The sequence below is a fragment of the Schistocerca americana genome, chromosome 8 (assembly GCF_021461395.2).
Source record: "Schistocerca americana isolate TAMUIC-IGC-003095 chromosome 8, iqSchAmer2.1, whole genome shotgun sequence".
In the NCBI taxonomy this organism is placed as follows: Eukaryota; Metazoa; Arthropoda; class Insecta; order Orthoptera; family Acrididae; genus Schistocerca; species Schistocerca americana.
The window spans coordinates 387010028-387030590 of record NC_060126.1 but is presented as its reverse complement, the minus strand read 5'-3'; the positions used below and the strand labels follow the sequence as shown (position 1 = coordinate 387030590).

Here is a 20563-nt window from a genome sequence, read left to right as displayed (position 1 = left end):
TTGTCACATCGAAGGCAGAGGAGTTTGCAAAATTGCACATGTTGTTTACCAACTAAAATGTGCCTGCTGCACAGCATTTTATATAAGAATGATCCCCACTAAACAGACTAACAGACTGAGCATATGAACTGGGCATGTCATGTGCTAGCCAAGTATGAAGGTGGTGGTGTAGTATTTGATCACAGCCAGCACCTATGCAGTGCCCTCAATACATTGTACATGTCGGCCGTGGTCACAACAGTCATCTGTGTAGTTGCAAGTGTATCACATTACAGCTAAATGAATTCACATTTGGCAAATCATGGGTGCTTGTATGGTGGGTGCTTCTGTAACCAATGTAGCCAAAGTATTTGGCATTTCAAAAGAAGGCCATATCAAAGATTTATATTCCACACAGGGAAAGTGAAAAACATCATCTATTAAGACACAATGCAGACAAAAGTGTGTTGAGTGGTCATAAGAAATAACTACTGAAAACAACTGTGACAAAAAATAAGCTGCAAAAGTCACTTGTGAGCCCTGTCAGCACCAAACCACATATGGATATCTATTTGCAGGGAACTGCATCCCAAGTTGGCATTTCAAAATCACTCATCAGTGACACAAATGCCCGTAACATGAAAATACAGGGTGATTCAAAAAGAATACCACAACTTTAAAAATGTGTATTTAATGAAAGAAACATAATATAACCTTCTGTTATACATCATTACAAAGAGTATTTAAAAAGGTTTTTTTTCACTCAAAAACAAGTTCAGAGATGTTCAATATGGCCCCCTCCTGACACGCGAGCAATATCAACCCGATACTCCAACTCGTTCCACACTCTCTGTAGCATATCAGGCGTAACAGTTTGGATAGCTGCTGTTATTTCTCGTTTCAAATCATCAATGGTGGCTGGGAGAGGTGGCCAAAACACCATATCCTTAACATACCCCCATAAGAAAAAATCGCAGGGGGTACGATCAGGGCTTCTTGCAGGCCAGTGATGAAGTCCAGAACTTTTCCCTTTGCACAAACACCCATTCTCTGTAAACTGTTTATACCAACGTTTAATACACCACCTATCAGGAGGTTTAACACCATACTTCGTTCGAAATGCACGCTGAACAACTGTCGTCGATTCACTTCTGCCGTACTCAATAACACAAAAAGCTTTCTGTTGAGCGGTCGCCATCTTAGCATCAACTGACGCTGACGCCTAGTCAACAGCGCCTCAAGCGAACAAATGTACAACTAAATGAAACTTTATAGCTCCCTTAATTCGCCGACAGATAGTGCTTAGCTCTGCCTTTTGTCGTTGCAGAGTTTTAAATTCCTAAAGTTGTGGTATTCTTTTTGAATCACCCTGTATAGTGCCGAAACCATAAAACCTGGACTATGGGGCAATGGAATTCATTAAATAGGATGAGTCTTGTTGCTCACTGTTTACAACTTCTGGCCGAGTTTACCTCCCAACAGTGAAATATGACTGAGGTTTGGTGAAAACTTGAGCAGCCAGAGTGTTGTATTCAAAGGGCCCCTTGGGTGCTCTAAAAGGTTAAATTGCTGCCAAGTATTATGTGACCATTTTGGCTGACCAGGTCCACACAACGGTACAATATTTATTCCCCATCGGGGATGCAGTGTTCCAAGATGACTGAGCTCACATCATCCAGGGCTGGTTCTGTGAGGACAGGGACAAACTGCCAAATCTCTGACCACCAAAGTGAAATCTCAATACTATTGAGCTTTTGTGGTCTACTTTGGAGAGACAGGTGTATGATCACTATTCATCTCCATCAAAGTTATCTGAACTTGCCACTATTTTGCAGGAAGGATGACACAAGTTTCCCCTGAAAACTATACAGGACCTGTATTTATCCATTCTCAGATGAATGGAACTATTTTGAATGGCAATGATATTTCTACACAGTGTTAGGCATGGTAGAATGTTTGTTTCTTGTGTTTCCATATTTTTGTTCATTGCCAGCAGTTTCCCTGAAGTCAAGAGATGGGAACTTGCCCTCCAACATAACCCCACATTCAGACACCATCTGGGCTAAGCCTTATTAATTTACAATCCCTTACTATTATTATTATTATTATCATAATTATTAATCATTCTATTTTTATTCATTTTGTCTTGTTTATTCTTTTCCTTTATTGATTTTTTTATCTTTGTTCTTTTCCCCTCCCCATCCAACATTTTCCCTCCACCTTCTTTTCCTTCTAGTTTTTAATTGCACTATTCAACTCATTTATCTTCACCTTAATCCATGTTTACTTCTCGCTCTGCCCTCACCATCTCTGGACTGAAGCTGATATACAGGGTGAAAAGTATTTAAACTGACAAACTCTGGGAGGTTGTAGGGGGCATCAAGACAAATATTTTTCCCTAATATCATTTTTTCCTATGAGGAGTATTTAAACCGGTAGAGGAAGATTTCTCTGGCGGCAAATGAATTAAACCAACAAACACTTTTCCAATTTTTTATGACCAAGAGACAACACATTAACACAACCCAATTTCAATTACAGTAGATTTTCAAAAATTCCTCCATTGACATGAAAACAAAGGTTACACCGTCGGATCATGTACTGTCTGACACGGGCAAAAACCCCAGGAGTATCCTGAATTGTTCCTGCTACTGCTACTATCCGGGCAACCAGATCCTCTTCTGATGCAACAAAAGTTGCGTAAACAAGGTTGCGCATCTCTCCCCACACAAAAAAGTCCAGAGGGGACATCTGGGGATCGAACAGGTCATGGTACAGGACCACCTCCGCCAATCCACGTTTCTGGGAACCGTCAGTCCAGGAATCAACGCACACAACAACTAAAATGTGCCGGCGGCCCGTCATGTTGTAGGGAGCGGGACATCTTCCAGCAATTCTGGCAATGCTCTGGTGAGAAAATTGTAATAGTGCCTGCCATTTAATGGCCTAGGTAGCAGATATGGCCCAATTAAACAGCCCCCAACAACAACAACCCACACATTAACGGAGAACCGCACTTGATGAGCACTAGTAACTGTGGCATGTGGGTTATCCTCACTCCAAACATGCGAATTGTGCATGTTGAAGACTCCATCACACCCGAACGTTGCTTCATTGGTAAACAACACAGAGGATGGAAATGTAGGATGCATTTCACACTGTTCCAGGTACCACTGTGAAAACTGTGCTCTGGGTGGATAATCAACTGGTTCCAGTTTGTGGACACGCTGCAAGCGAAATGGACGTAACAATTGCTCTCGAAGGACTGTTCGTACATTCATCTGATTCGTCCGCATGTTACGTGCAATTGCACGAGTGCTGACTGAAGGATCCGCTCCGCATGCTGCAAGACAGCTTCCTCAAATTACAGCATTCTTACCGTGTGACGGCGTCCCTGTCCAGGTAATCTGCTAAATGACCTGGTCTCACGCAGACGTTGGTACACAGCAGCAAAGGTCATATGATGTGGGATACGGCGATTAGGATATTTTTGTTGATAAACGCGCTGTGCAGCTCATCCGTTGTGGTGCACTACGTAGTATGCACAAATCATATCAGTGTACTCACTCCAGGTGTATCGCTTCATTAGTAAACAGAGACAATGCACTACTACACTGGTGGACAGCAGTTTGCCTACAACAGAAGAGTGTAATACGGCCTCCACCGGTTTAAATAATCCTCATAGGAAAAAATGACATTAGGGAAAAATATTTCTTTTGATGTCTCCTACAACCTCCCAGAATTTGTCGGTTTAAATACTTTTCACCCTGTAGTGCTACCAATGTACTATCTTTGATCTCCCATTCCCTCCAATACCTCTCCCATCATCTTTGTCTGTCCTCATCCTCACTACAAGTTGGTGCTTTTCATCTTGTGATCTGAGAACCTGCCCTTCCCTTTTAACCTTACATATCTATTCCTGTTTCCTTCCCAAGGAAGGAACTGTTAGTTCTGAAACTTTGGATAATTTCTTTCCCTTTTACATGTGTTTACTGGCAGTGCTAAGAATTTCGCAGGGTAAGTTCTGGCCAGGAATTCCGTCTCACAACACAAACATAATGTCCACATACCTCAAAACTAAAGTGTCTACACCAGGGCTTCATGTCATCTTTTTGAACATCTGTAGCACATTCCATTCCCTGTTGGGATGTCACACTTTAATGAACGCACATCGTCAGTACTGGATGCTCCCCAGAATATTAAAATTTTAGTGTAATAGAGTGAAAATTTACCACACTTAATCACACAATTTCTATGATGTGATCTCCTTACCATAGTGAGGTTCAAATGTCTCACAGGGTCCAGCATAGAAATCAGACAGCCGAAAGTCATGATCACCTTTCAGCGTGAAGCCAAAACCCTTGGCTTGCCACTTCTTTCGCCACAATACGTATTCAGAGAAACCTCCAGGGCCAGCACAGACGTCGGCAAAATAAAGCAAGTCATGTGGCCCCAGCTGCGGTTTCTGGAATGTGAATTACAACAAATATACAACTGTGAAATAGTATTTTTTTTATAGTGTGACTTGTAAAAAAAGTTTAAGAGTCCATTGTAATTCAAGTTGGACTCAAAATGTTTGCTGTAGCATGTCAGCCATTTGCTATTGCAATACTATATTTTAGCAACTAATTTTTATATACCTTCAATAGTTTCATTTTATAGCCCATAGCACAAAACAAAATTTATCCAAAAGGAACATGAGATATAAACAGTAATTTCGTTTTCAAAGATTACTAAAACAGACACATACAATTAAATCACTGATAACAGGTGTAAAAAAATTAAAAACATTTAACAGTGTCTAAGTGCCTAAGTCAGCAGCACAGATGAAAAATACAGTGATAGAATGAAACTTCATACGCTTCAGACAAAACAAAACTAAGTAAAACACACAACAAAGTTGGTAGCCCTTTCAGCAGGAAAGCATGTGCCTAAGTGCATGCATTAGTTCAGTTGGGAAGTGTGCCATAAAGCTATCTCGTGATAAGTTGGTCAGTAACTGTCACAACTGGCCTTTGCAGCCACAGATACTGGTATTGGGACAGAGTTTATCCCACAGTAGATTAAAGCCATGTGCAAGAAGAGATTTGGGTAGCTTGCTGCCCAAAGGAATACTATGATCTCATGTGTGCAGTTCATAGATACAAATGTTGTGAGTGGATGAGCACTGTGCCACTGAAAAATAGTGTCTGGATACTGACCCCACAGAAATATCCATGAGTATGTACGATATCCAAGGTACATAACTGAGTAGTCAGACTTCCCTGAATCGCTACCAGATGTGACTTGGAATCACACCCATAGGCTCCCCGGTTGATGATGGTGGGAGTTACAACAGTCTCTCTCTACAAAACACTGTCAGAATATGATGTTTCTTATGGGTGCCACATTTGTCACAGACACAGTCAAATGAGGTATTGCAGAAACAACAGTGACTATTAAAAATTATGTGCTACCACTTGTTAACAATCAATTTTTCTCCAAGCTCCACTAAATACAGCCTAGGAGACTGTGGAGTTAACTGTAGATTATGCCAGGGGACAGCAATTTAATGCAGTTTATTTCCCACTTTCCGTTACTTATGCCCAGGTGGCAAGCACAATGTCCCTATCACATCACAAAGTGATCCTTGGTGTCACATGACAAGAACTCTGACAATATATGTGGGTTTACTCATATTCACATTCAGCCAAACATTGGATACTCTCATATTAGAATGCCTGCTTGTATTGCTCTCACACAAAAACATGCAGCAGTTTCCATACCCCTTCACAGTAGTCCCTAGTCATCACCACACTGTGCACACCCACACATATTTGATCAGGCTTGATAAAAAATATCACATCAGACAACATTAATGCACTTTGGTGGCCATCCTAACAAACACGGATCATATAGCTCCACTCATTTACATACCTGCTAACAGTATGCAAGGGTAGGAATTTATGCTGACATGAGACTGCATTCCTTACAGAAATTGCTTGTCTTGGAAACAAAGTGACTGATTAACTGTGAACTTGATGAGAAAAAATACATGTCTTGGAAACAAAGTGGTGGACTAATTGTGAAATGAGTAACTTTTTGGGCACTCATTGTAATCTGTCAATGACATTTAGCAAAAAAATCTGACATGCCTCCTGTGATGGAGTATACAAAGTAAAACATAATTCAGGAGCTATACAGGTGGGTCATGAAGAGATTTAGTTTTATCTCAGTGAAAGCTAATAAAAGCAAAACTTGCCTCCCTAACATATAAAGTATTCAGTATGGAAATAATACTGGTTACTATATTTGGTGGAAATTCTCATTCTCAATAAACTGATCATCCAAGTACACGTTATCGTCAACGTGCATGTTTCTAACCACAAAGAAAAAAAATCACCAAAATGTCAATTTCAACAATTTTCCTGGGATGAAATTTTTTTCCAAGTCTTCTCTAAGAAGTAAACGTGATTGCTAACATCTAAAAACTGAATATAGAATCTCCATCCATGAGAAAATCCATAAATTCATTTTTTTCTGTTTCTATAATGAATACAGAGATTGTCCAATACAACTAGCATTCATTCTTGTATTTTTGATACGTAGCCTCAGGCAGGAATTTTTTGAAGAGACATGAACCCCTGAGGTGACTGCACACACTTGAGAACAGATGCTTTGTTTAGTCTTCCCCCCCCCCCCCCCCCCCCCCCCAGTCGTACAGTGAAGTATACTAAAGATCAAACGTTGGTCCTGACATGGATCAAACAGTCCTGACATGAGGTTCTTACTCTTTTATGCCTCTCCACAGGCTCATGAGGAACATCCCCCACGTCTCATAAATGCCACTCAAACTGGTGGATAGTGCTCAATGAAACATGCTGTATGTCCCCAAGATGTCAGTCTGTTTTGAAGCTGCTCTTGAGCACATCTAAAAAAAAAAGTATCGAATCATCAGCTTTTTGCAAAGTACTTATTGGATTTTAGCAAGAGATTTTCTTCAAAATTTCACAAAGAGGACACTAGAACAAGAGGTTTCCTGGAAGATAAACGTTAATATGTAAGCAGCAATTTCTTTATAGTGAGTATAATGTTTTCAATTTAAGATGAACATTTTCCCATTTTAGCCAACAGTCATCATGTATATGATATCCCTTTACAAAATTTAGTGTGTACTATGATTCCAGATCAACAGAGCAAGCCACTAACTATTGCTTCTCATTTGTTCGTCAAAGTGAAGTAAAGCTTATGATTCTGCCATGACAGCTACAGTAACAACCTTTTAACGGATTTCAGAGTCTCAATTTTTCTCAAGAGCTATCTCCTTCAAGCCCTGGGCCCTTATTCCTTTGCCTTTCATAGTACCAGCACCATAGTACATTTTGTCATATTCCCCTCCATCATCCTTCCTGCCTTCCAACCCTCCTCTGGAGAGGTTTACAATCACATTAAGGATTCAGTTGTTATGGCAGTGGCTTTGACTTTACTGTAAACTGAAAATCTCTGTTGGTTGTTCTGTATGTGTGTAGCTGGGTGTAGTAAAGTCTACCAAACTATTAGTTTGCATTTCTCTTTCTTACTATCAATTACAAAAAGGTTGTGTAAATAAACAAAATTTATATCTCTTTCTAATTTCTATAGATCCTTTGATCACATTCGCAAAATGCTTGCAGAAAAATGCTTTAGAAAACCCATTAAAATATGTCAATGTCACAGATTGTCTTCTTTAAATGGGATATATTTGACAGTAGTAAGACCTTGGCACTGGAAGTAAGGAAGATTAGTGTTTTACAAAATTCTGATGGTGAGATCATTAGAGACAGAGCACAAGCTCTGGTGAAGGATGGAGAAGAAAAATAAGGAGAAAAATTACTGTTTAATGACCCACCAACATCAAGGTCATTAGACCATTTGAAATTATTTTCCAGACGCGAATTTCATGACATCAGCTGCAATGTGATTACGTTGGCTTTCCCGGCGTAATAAGTCTTGAAAGTCTCTTCGGGTTTGCTGCCGGATCCTAAAATCAACTTGACTCGATATTTCGGCAATCCAACTGTTCGCCATCTTCAGGAAATGCTGCTTCTGCTGATGAGTCCCGCTGAGAACTGATGCCAGGTTGCAAATCGACGTCCTACATAGGCCACCGTTCAGTACACGGCGCATGCGCCGCCCATCATGGTTTCTGCCTTCCAAAACAGGGAGGTGGCGCCGCGCATAATGAAACACTGCTGGCAACGATTTATCGCAATCAAGGCCGCACCAAAGAAGTTCAGTTTTGATGCGAGATAATACAGGTTTCCACGTTTTGCTTAGAGGAAACCCATTGTCTCTGTTGATTAAATTATCAGCCAACCTAATTTCAATCGCCTCTTTATAGACACTGTCCCTCATTGGGCTATGGAGTTTGGACCATCTCCGGAGGTGTACGAAGAGGAAAATACATCTGTGGCCTTTCTTCCTTATGCAGGAGGCTTATCATTTAAGATTGGACGAATTTTAAGGAATTTTAACATTAAGAGTGTGTTCCGTCCACCTTCTAAGATTAGGGCTCTGCTCGGCTCTGTGAAGGATGATTTGGGACTTAGGAAACCCGGGGTGTATAAAATCCCATGTCAATGTGGGAAAGCTTACGTTGGCCGTTCTATTCGTACAGTGCATGACAGGTGTGTGGAACATCACCGCCGTCACACGAGGCTACAACAGCCGGAAAAATCGCCGGTAGCAGAACACTGCCTAAATGAGGGACACAAAATGAAATTTGAGGAAACTGTTGCGGTTGCCAACATTTCCGGTTTTTGGAACAGTGTCTATAAAGAGGCGATTGAAATTAGGTTGGCTGATAATTTAATCAACAGAGACAATGGATGTCCTCTAAGCAAAACGTGGAATCCTGTATTATCTCGCATCAAAACTGAACATTCTTCGGTGTGGCCTTGATTGCGATATATCGTTGCCAGCAGTGTTTCACTAAGGGCGGTGCCACCTCCCTGTTTTGGAAGGCAGAAACAGTGATGGGCGGCGCATGCGCCTTGTACTGAACGGTGGCCTATATAGGACGTCGATTTGGAACCTGGCGTCAGTTCTCAGCGGGACTCATCAGCAGAAGCAGCATTTCCTGAAGATGGCGAACAGCTGGATCGCCGAAATATCGAGTCAAGTTGATTTTAGGGTCTGGCAGCAAACCCGAAGAGACTTTCAAAAATCAGCTGCAATGGGTAGAGATGTATTATCCAATTGTGACATATGAAAATTTGTGTGGGACCAGGACTTGAACCCGGATTTCCCATCTATCAAGAGTGGTCGTCTTAACTATTTCAGCTATTCACGCACACTCCACAACCAAATCCAAATTTCTGTATGTCACTGTCCATTCCCTTATATTGCAGTCTTTAAGTAAGTCTCCCTTTAACCTTGTAACATTACTTGATTCCAACTCAGGGAGAATGACACCACCAAAAGGCACTGAGACAGTTTTTATCGTTAGAACTGAGTAATACATTTATACCTATTGCAGCTTATGTCATGAAATTTACATGCAGTGAATAATCCGGAATAATACACTGCTGGTCATTAAAATTGCTACACCACGAAGATGATGTGCTACAGACGTGAAATTTAACAGACAGGAAGAAGATGCTGTGATATGCAAATGATTAGCTTTTCAGAGCAATCACACAAGGTTGGCGCCGTTGGCGACACCTACAAAGTGCTGACATGAGGAAAGTTGTTGTGATGCCTCGTGTAAGGAGGAGGAATGCGTACCATCACATTTCCGACTTTGATAAAGGTCGGACTGCAGCCTATCACGATTACAGTTTATCGTATCGCGACATTGCTGCTCGCATAGTTCGAGATCCAATGACTTTTAGCAGAATATGGAATCGGTGGGTTCAGGAGGGTAATACTGAATGCAGTGCTGGATCCCAACAGCCTCGTATCGCTAGCAGTCAAGATGACAGGCATCTTACCCACATGGCTGTAACGGATCATGCAGCCACGTCTCGATCCCTGAGTCCACAGTTGGGGACGTTTGCAAGACAACAACCATCTGCACGAACAGTTTGACGAGGTTGCAGCAGCATGGACTATCAGCTCGGAGACCATGGCTGCGGTTACCCTTGATGCTGCGTCACAGACAGGAGCGCCTGCGATGGTGTACTCAACGACGAACCTGGGTGCACGAATGGCAATATGTCATTTTTTCGGATGAATCCAGATTCCGTTTACAGCATCATGATGGTCGCATCCATGTTTGGCGACATCGTGGTGAATGCACATTGGAAGTGTGTATACGTCATCGCCAACAACTGTTAACAACCCCACTGCATGTGTAAATGAAAGATACAGACGTATCAATTTATGTACCATCACCTACATCCAGAAAGAGCACTTGCAGTGAGAGCACTGCTGACATAGTCAGCCTTTCATGTGAATTTCTGTAGCAGCAAATACAAGACCATCCAATGGCAGTCACTTCCTCAGTTGTTCTCCAACCCGTCTCTATCTGTGCACTCTGACCAACGCAATCATTTACTGTGCAGAATGCTATTAATTATGAAATGTTGGCTTCTATCATTGCTAGCATTAATGGAACTTTGATTACTACAATCAGCCAAGTAATGCCTGAACTTCAGCCCTCTTAATCAGCAACTACTTCGTATAATCGGATGAATATATTGCCAAGAACTATTATTATATGGTACATGTAATAATAGACAATTTTAATTTGTTGTTAGGGAGGTTGATCCTGTTCAAGAGACATTGTTGGCCCCATGTGTGGGTCATAAAAAGTTGCTTGAAAATTCATGATTCTTGGAACATCCCCCCATGTAAGTTGCTGTTGTCATGTGACACAGTAGTTGTGACACAAGTGTGTCATCTGCCCTTGAACTGTGAAAAGCAGTACATGATGCAGTAAGGTTCTGTCTGCAAAAACAGGGAAGAACCAAGCCTTTGCAACATAGTCTTGTTTCGTTCAAACAGATGAGCAATTATGAAGGGGTGAGGGGGTGGGGGAATAGACTAAATAGTGCTTCCAGAGTGTTGATACATAAGCTGGAAGTAACACATCAGTGGCACTGCAGAGCTTGCTATAGCAGCCAGAGGACCATTCACACAAATTTAAGATTACCATATAACAGTGATGCATGCGCAGTTCAGCACATTGTGAGGATATCTGTGCCAGATTACATGACCCACACCGCACGGGTACAAGCAACTGTGGCATCTAAAAATCTGATCTAAGATCACAGGAATCAACTGTTGGGAGTACGCCTCAGCTCAGCTTCCTTCCACAGCACATCATCATCTTGCATGTCTCCAGTAATGGCGTGAAAGGGTGAACTAGAGGATGAAATGGTGCTCAGCAGCATTTCAACAGGAGACTAGTTCTTTCCTGCATGTAAGGTGGTGCTCATTGTTCTATAAGGTACTGACAAAGAGAGCAACAATTTGCGAAACGTCATCCACAAAGTTAATGGAATTCAGCCATAAACATACTCTGTTGGTAACTAAAATTTCAACTGCAAACCATCCAGCAATCTTCAGAGTGAGGCACTCCGAAGATGGTTAGCTGTAATACTTCGACGGGAAAAGTGGCCAGCCATCTTTGGAGCAAAACACTCCAAAAATGGTTGGATGGTTTACAGCTGAAATATTAGCAACACACCATGTGTAGTTACAGCAGAATTCTTGCAATTTTATGGCTCAATTAATAAGTCATGAGAACATCAAGATTCACTTGCAGAGTATACTCATTAACAACAGAGAGCTCCAAACACTGGCTACATGGTTCGTAGCAACATCAGTCCTGATTCTCGTTCACTTGTTGTGTTTGTGGAGGAATGTTGAACAGTCACTGATACATTCAGAATGTTCAGCCTGTTCTGTCAATCTAACAACAGGAAAGTGATGTACTTCTCTATCAGGACAGTGTTCATTGATGCACTTCATCAAGCCCTACATAATACTTACTCCTTAGTGGAAATCACTTCGAATAATTAATGACTCCAGACACATATATTTTAACAATAGTTTATATGAATTTATTATGAACCAAATGCTAATATATAATTTAAACTACTCCATGATAAATTCATATCATTATTTGAAAATAGCTTTCTGTTAAGCTACTCAGAAAGAACACTAAATAGCCATGTAAAACACTACAGAGCACTAGAGGGATTAAAGAACCTTGTGACAGTAAAAGGGATATGAATCTTTTGGCAAGAACAAGTAGCAATCCTGCAGTAGTTGCGCACTACAAACTAAAAATTACAAAGAACGGTTATTAAAAAATCAAAGAACAGAATCAGAATCAATTCTTACATGGAATGCAGTGAAACAAGACACGGACAACCAGAACCAGCCACAGAACAAGACAACATTACTATTAAACTGAATGGAAGGGCTATAAATGATGAGTCACAGGTAGCAAATGCATTTAGTAATCATTTCTTAAGTATGGTAGAAAGCATAGGAACAAACAGATCAAGAGCAAAATTACAACTATATGTCGAAAATGTAACTTCCATAAAATTCATTCGTATGAATGTATCACCAATTTCTCCTTCTAAAATTACAAAAATAACACATTCTCTCAAAAATAAAAGCTCGTCTGGTTTTGATGATGTTTCCAATAGAGTACAAAAATTTGTTCTCATGTAATATGACCAGTCTTAAAGAAAATGTGTAATGCATCACTAACTCAAGACACTTTTCCAGAGAGACTGAAATATGTCACTGTTAAACCCGTCTTTAGGAAAGGTGATACAAGAGATGTCAATAACTACCAACCTATTTCACTGCTGACACCATTCTCCATACTTTTTGAGAAGATGATGCATTCTAGAATAGTATCTCACCTTATCAGAAATAGTATTCTTAGCAAATCACAGGTTGGGTTTCAGAAGAGCTGCCCTACTGAAAATGCCATTTATACCGTTCACTCCCCAAGTGCCAGTTGGTATTTTCTGCAACCTCTCTTAGGCATCTGACTGTGCAAATCAGAGCATTCTCCTACATAAATTTTACTTTTCATGGGATAATGTCATATCTATCCAAAAGATTGGTTGGTTGGTTTAAAAGGGGGGGAAGGGACCAAACTGTGAGGTCATCACAGTTCCTTGTTCCTATTAAAATAATTACACAAGAGAAAGAAGAAAAGAAAGCAGACATACAACATAATAACAGGAGAAACGAAAAACCAGAAGAACGACAGAAGGACAACCAACACTACTATGGACAAAATAGGAAAAGAAAACCATAGAGAGAAGCAAGAAATAGATAAAAGGGATAGAAACAAGAGAGCAGATGACCATGGCTGGCCAACCACAAGAATAAAAGGAAAAGCCATTCACTCTGTGACACATTACAACATCCAGCCTCCGTGCAGGAGGGAGCCATGTGTCACCTAAGCATGGATAATGTGGAGTCGACAGAGAACCACAAAGTCCCTGCGAGAGGGCGCATGGAGGTCTTCCACACATTTGTAGTCTCCCTAATGGCACACAGTTTGTTGTGCATGCTGGGACTATGCCATTCCGTCTCCCAAAGCCGCAAAACCTTGCAGCGTAGTACTGAACACAAGTCAGCTGCAGAGAAGCCGATCTCCATAAGCGGTTTCTGCGTAGCCTGTTTGGCCAGCCTGTCGGCAAGTTCATTGCCTGGGATGCTGATGTGACCTGGGGTCCAGACAAACAACACTAAATGACTGGACCATTCCAAGGCTACCAAAGGATGACAAGGGTAGCACTGGTCGATAGCTTGTAGGCTGCTAACTGAGTCAGTACACAGAAGGACCGACTCCCCAGGGCATGCACTGATGTGTTCAAGAGCATGGGATATAATCACCAGCTTGGCAGTGAAAACACTGTAGCTGTCGGGCAAGGAATGCTGTTCATTATGTCCAACACGGACAAATGCAAACCCAACGTAATCATCAGCCATCGAGCCGTCGGTGTAAACCACTTCATGGCCTCGATACATGTGAAGAATCGACAGGAAGTGGCAGTGGAGAGCCGCGGGTTTAACTGAGTCCTTAGGGCCACATGAAAGGTCCAGGTGAAGCAGTGGCCTACGTGCACTCTACAGAGGTGTACCTGAACTGACCTCAAGTACAGGTGGTAAAGGCAAGGACTCCAGTTAGGAAGGAAGTGATCAGATACGGACTGCAATTGGAAGCCCTGATCTGGGCCGCCGATGTGGGAGATGAACCGCCATGGGTGGGAAAAGGAGATGGTAATTCGGATGTGCAGGAGAACTACAAACGTGTGCATTGTAACTGGCCAACAGATGTGCACACCAAACCTGCAATGGAGGGACTCCGGCCTTCACCGGGAGACTGGTCACCTGACTCGTCTTAAAAGCTCCTGTCATTAGGCGAATGCCACAGTGGTCCACTGTGTTGAGTAAACACAATGGCACACCGGTTGGTGTTGCTCAGGCAGCGGAGGGCATTGAGGTGTTGCCAGCACTTTCGCTTACGCTGATGAAGGTGAAGAATTCAAGACAATCGGGCATCGAAAACCAGTCCTAAGAATCGATATGGCTCCACTACAGTGAGTGGATCGTCATTACGGAAAAGTTCTGGTTCCAGACAAACAGATGAACGGTACGACATCGACAGAAGTGCATAACACATGACTTTACAGCCGAAAACTGGAAACTGTGGTCTAGAGCCCATGACTGTGCCTTGTGGATGGCTCCCTGTAGGCACTGCTCAGCAACACCAGTACTTGTGGAGCAGTACGAAATGCACAAGTCATCTGTAGACAGAGAAGGAGAGAAGGACGACCCTACAACTGCTGCTAGACCATTAATAGCCACTAAAAATAGAGATACACTCAATACAGAGCCCTGCAGGACCCCATTCTCCTGGATATGAGGACCCAACCCAACTGCCGACACACCATACGTTCCAGCAGCTTACAAAGAACGGTGGTGAGGCTGATGGGCCGATAGCTATCGATATCAAGCGGGTTTTTACCAGGTTTGAGCACCGAAATGATGGTGCTCTCCCATCACTGTGATGGAAAGACGCCATCGCACTAGATCCAGTTGAAGATGATGAGGAGATGTCGCTTGTAGTCAGATGAGAGATGTTTAATCAACTGACTGTGGATCCAATGTGGCCCAGGAGCTTATGTTAACACCAGGAACATCTGTTGGGGTCTGGTAGCTGAAAACATGATTGATCTTTGCCCAGACTTGGTAAGGTGATTTATGGCACCCAACGGTCGAGACGTATCTCTCCCAACACTTCTGCTTCCGTTGTTTGATAAGTTGGCGAACACGGGCACGGAGCCATTTAAAGGCTATGCGGTGCTCCAGGGAAGGGTGCTGCTTACACTGGTGTGCAACTCGCCGACGCTCATTAATTGCTTCAGCGACTTCCAGCGACCACCAAGCTGCCTTTCGCTTGGGGCACCCTAAAGAGCGAGGGATCGCGTTTTCTGCCACAGAAATGATTGTTGTAGTCACCTGCTCAACCATCACATCACTGTTACCATGTGGGGGAGATTCAATGGAGACAACAGAGGTGAAAGTTTCTCAGTCCACCTTGTTTAAAGCCCATCTGGGCAGGTGTCCATAGACCTGACACGGCGGCAGTGACAGGAAGATGGGGAAGTGGTCACTACCACACAGGTCATCATGTGCTCTACAGTGGATAGGTGCGTGAAGTCCTGGGCTGCCAACTGATAAATCAATGGCTGAGTAACTACCGTGAGCCACACTGAAATTTGTGGCAGCCCCAGTATTTAAGAGGCAGAGGTCGAACTGAGACAGTAAAGTTTCAACATCTCTGCCTCGGCCAGTAAGCATGGTGCCACCCCACAAGGAGTTATGGGTATTAAAATGTCTCGAAAGTAGGAAAGGTTTAGAGAGTTGATCAATCAGTGCAACTAATGCATTCAGGGGTACTGCACCATCTGGAGGAAGATAAACATTGCAGATAGTTATTTCCTGCGCCGTCCTTATTCTAACAGCCACAGCTTCAAGAGGGGTTTGACGGAACACAGTTTCACTACAGACTGAGTTTAGAACATAAACGCAAACTCTATCTGACATTCGATTATAGTCGCTACAGTTCCTGTAATATCCCTTATAGCCGTGGAGAGCAGGGGGTCCACATTGCCAGGAACCAGGTTTATGGAGGGTGATGCAGAAAGCAGGTGTAAAGCTTAACAGTTGCCGTAGCTCAGCCAGGTGGTGGAAAAACTGCCACAATTCCACTGGAGGATGACATCATCATGAGACTGGAAAGGCATGGGACATTCAATGAGGCAGTTTATGCCTGTGTCACCTGCTGCCACCAACTTATTGCCTGAGCAGCCTATATCCATTGTGTCTGAGGGTCCGGCAAGATCTAGGTCCTCAGCGGACGCCAGAATCTCCACCTCATCCTCAGACACAGAGCTTGTAGGTAGCGGTGGTGTGGGTGCACCACAATTCCCTTGGTCTTGGGGATCTTTTTTTTATATTTATTTATTTCTTTCGCTGTTCCTTGGGTTTTTTTGGCTGGGAGGACTTCACTGATACAGTCTCCGGGACTGAGGATGAGTGTGAAGCCGCTCTAAATTGACGCGCAGCTCATCGTCAAGACTTCAAAAGAAGGTCCCTCTGAAATATGACACCCTGGACCATATTTAAGCTCTTTTGGGGTGTGATGGTTACAGAAACATCCTCCAGCTTGTCACAAGTGAGTAACGCCCGTGACGCTGTTTTGATCTAGACTGACCCAGATCTCATTTTGGACAACCCCTCCACCTCCCCAAACTTGTCCTCTAAATGCCCGAAGAAGTTGTACGCTTCTCTGGCTTAGAAGTGGGGACGGATGTCCCCGGTGGTTGGGAGGGTGTTGCTCCTGAAGTAGATGGTGCAGGAGCAACAGGGAGGGAAGTGCCCCCCACCATCAAGGGGGCAGGTGTAGTATTCTGGCTCTGAGAGGTGACTGGGGTTGGCAGAACTGATGGGGCTACAACTGTTGTAGCGGTAGTGTAAGACGATGTCTTGCGTGCAGGATGTAGGCATTCAAATTTCCTCTTAGCCTTAGTGTAGGTCAGTCGGCCCAGGGTCTTGTATTCCATGATTTTCCTTTCTTTCTGGGGAATCCTGCAGTCTGGCGAGCAGATGGGAGGTGGGGCACATGGAGTATTGGGATGTGATGGGCATCACCAATCTCGACATGTGACGCTGGAAGTACAGCGGAAAGATATATGGCCGAACTTCCAACATTTAAAGCACACATTGGGGGCGAGAGATAGGGATTTACATCACAGCAGTAGACCACCACCTTGACCTTCTCGGGTAATGTATCATCCTTAAAGGCCAAGATGAAGGCACTGGTGGCAACCTGATTAACCCTCAGACCCTGGTGGACACGTCAAACATAATGTACACCTCGCCGTTCTAAATTGACGCGCAGCTCATCGTCAAGACTTCAAAAGAAGGTCCCTCTGAAATATGATACCCTGGACCATATTTAAGCTCTTTTGGGGTGTGATGGTTACAGAAACATCCCCCAGCTTGTCACAAGTGAGTAACGCCCGTGACGCTGTTTTGATCAAGACTGACCCAGATCTCATTTTGGACAACCCCTCCGCCTCCCCAAACTTGCCCTCTAAATGCCCAACAAAAAACTAAGGCTTCATCATCAAGAAAGATTTCCCATCAGCTCTCAAACGTACAAGGTACCAGGGCAAATAAGAGCCACTGCCATCCTTAGCCTGACATTCCTCCCAAGGTGTGGCCAGGGAGGGGAACGATTTGGGGTCGTACTTCTGAGTGTTGAAATGAGCCCGTGAAAGCTTACAGACTGCTGGTGTTTGACCACCAGCAAGAGATGATGTACTATGCTTCATCATGTGTCATCCACCTAGCAGAATGGCCATTGCCGGGAGTCCCAATGCCCCAGCAGGATGGGCATCTACCTCTTGGCATACATGGGAAGTTAACGGCACAGGCATCAGCAGAGCAATCCCTGTGTGGTCACGGGGCTATAACTAACAGGGTACATGGCGGCCCCAGCACAACGGACTGGCTACTGTGCTGGATACAAGGTGCAAAGAAGTCCATTACCATCGTCAGTGCGAAAAATAATACTGCACAGTGGATGAAGGGTGACCTCACCCAACAGCTGGAAAATGAGCAGAAGTGCAGATCCACGTCAACGTAGGATGCGAAAGGTCTCAGCGCACAATGGACACGATGTACGATGTAAGGTACCCTTCCCCAGTTGGCTCGCTCTCCAGAAAATTTTGAAATATGGAGGTCAAAGCCTACAGGGGACCATCACATATAGGCCGAAACGTGTGAGACTCCTTTTAGTCACCTTTTATGACAGGCAGGAATATCTTGGGCCTATTCTAACCCCCGGACCCGCATGGGGGTTTCAAAAAGAATGCAGAAAGCTGTACTTTGTAATTCAAGCTATATAGCCCAGGTACAAAATTCTGACTGGGGAGAAATCACGTATAGCATTTCCCAAGGTTAAGTCTTAGGTCCACTACTGTTCCTCATATATGTAAATGACCTTCCGTCTAGTATACAGCAAGCAGAATTAGTACTCTTTGCAGATTACAATAGTATTGTAATCACGTCAAGCATACATAGAGAAACAGAAGAAATGGTAAACAAAGTTCTTAAAAGTGTCATTGACTGGTTTTCTGTAAATGGTCTCACTCTCAATTTTGAAAAGACACAACATATTCAGTTCTGTGCAACCAGAGGTACAACATCAATGATAAGTTTAACACATGGTGAGGAAATAATACATAGGGTGGAAACTTCAAAGTTCTTTGGGATCCATATTGATAGGAATTTAAATCGGAAAAAACACCTTTTAGAACTCCTAAAGCTATTTAGTTCAGCCATGTTTGCACTTAGAATCATTGAAATTCTTGGGGAGAGACAAATCTGTCAGTTGGAGTATTTTGCAAATTTTCATTCAGTAATGTCATATGGAATAATGTTCTGGTGGAACTCATCTTTGAGAAAGAAAGTCTTTATTGTGCAAATAGCACTGTAAGAATAATATGTGGTTCTCACCCACGATCATTATGTAGACATATGTTTGAGTTGGGCATTCTGACTACTGCTTCACAGTATATTTATTCTCTCGTGAAATTTGTTGTAAATAATCCACTAAAGTTCAAAAGGAGCAATGAGGTACATAATTACAGCAGAGGGAAAAATGACATCCATTACTCCACATTAAGGTTGTCTTCAGCATACAAAGTGGTGCACAATGATGCAAAAAAACTTTATGATCACTTAGCCAGTGATATCAAATGTCCAACAAATAGCAAAGTAAAATTTCTAATATGCTGAGAAAGTTTCTCCCTTACAACTCCTATTTCGTAGAAGAATTTCTATTATTGTAATGTTATTGTGAAAAGGAAAGTTGCTACTCACCATATTGCGGAGATGCTAGGTCACACATAGGCACAACAAAAAGACTGTCACAAATAATAGCTTTCAGCCGGTAAGGCTTTTGTCAGAATTAGATGGCAAACACACACATACACACCCATGCAAACGAAACACACACACACACGACTGCAGTCTCAGGCAACTGAGGACAGTATGTGTGAGTTGCATTTACGTGGGTGCGTATGTGTATGTTTGCCGTCTAATTCTGACAAAGGCCTTACCAGTCGAAAGCTATTATTTGTGAGTCTTTTTGTTATGGCTATCTGTGACTCAGCATCTCCGCTTTATGGTGAGTAGCAACTTTCTTTTTCACAATACTGTTACATTCCATCCTGGATTTTCCATTGTTTGATATTACTGTAATGTGTAAGAGGTGGTGGGTAGAAATTACTAAATCACGTCTGTATATCTTTTTTATTTTTGTAAAAGAACACCAAACTTACAAATGTTCAGAATGTAACCATATGTACAAATTAATTTATGATGTGAATGTAAAATGACTTGGTCCACATTATTATGATCTATCATGCAAAATGATCCCTGGAATATGTAACTAACTAACTAGCACGCTACAGTCAATACTTAGACACTGACTTGTCCCAATAATGTTTTGTGGCCTATTTATTTTATACAGTTGTTCAACAAATGCATGTTTCAGTTTTGATGTCTAACAAGTTATTACTCATACTCAAAAAGTACCTACCCCCCTTTAAAAACACACATACATACTGTATATATCAACTGCCATAAGAAACACTGCAACTACATTATTCCTTCCTTCAGTCATACCTTGACACCCACTGCTTTACAGTACTTTGGATCACTGACAAGTATCTGGATTATAGGCAGTTTATATCTAATATGAACATTTAATATGGCAAAGCATGGTAGCTGCTGGGAACTGACAATGGCTTCCTTCAAGCAAATAATGTTATTGTGGTGCACCATCACAATAAATCTTTCAATAGGCAAAAGACTGTGTTGAAATGTAATGGTAGCTGCACTGCATGCCAATGTATCTGCACAACTGAGTGTTAAAATTCATTCACGTAACTCATTATAACCCTTTTGATTCACCTTTGTACATTTTCTACAGTAAAGACAGGCTGTTGTGAAAGCAAACCAATTAGTACTACAAACCTACAGATAATTAATACCTTTCTTAGTGCAT

At 42.5% G+C, this 20563-nt stretch overlaps 1 protein-coding gene across 1 annotated transcript in view; it reads right to left on the bottom strand.

The window, feature by feature from the left end:
* Positions 1 to 20563, bottom strand: part of LOC124625766 (cap-specific mRNA (nucleoside-2'-O-)-methyltransferase 1) — a 293563-nt gene that overhangs the window by 240612 nt on the left and 32388 nt on the right. Inside the window, exon 7 of the mRNA XM_047149205.1 lies at positions 4252 to 4444. Coding sequence (XP_047005161.1) covers positions 4252 to 4444 — 193 coding nt within the window. The remainder of the gene's footprint in view (positions 1 to 4251; positions 4445 to 20563) is intronic.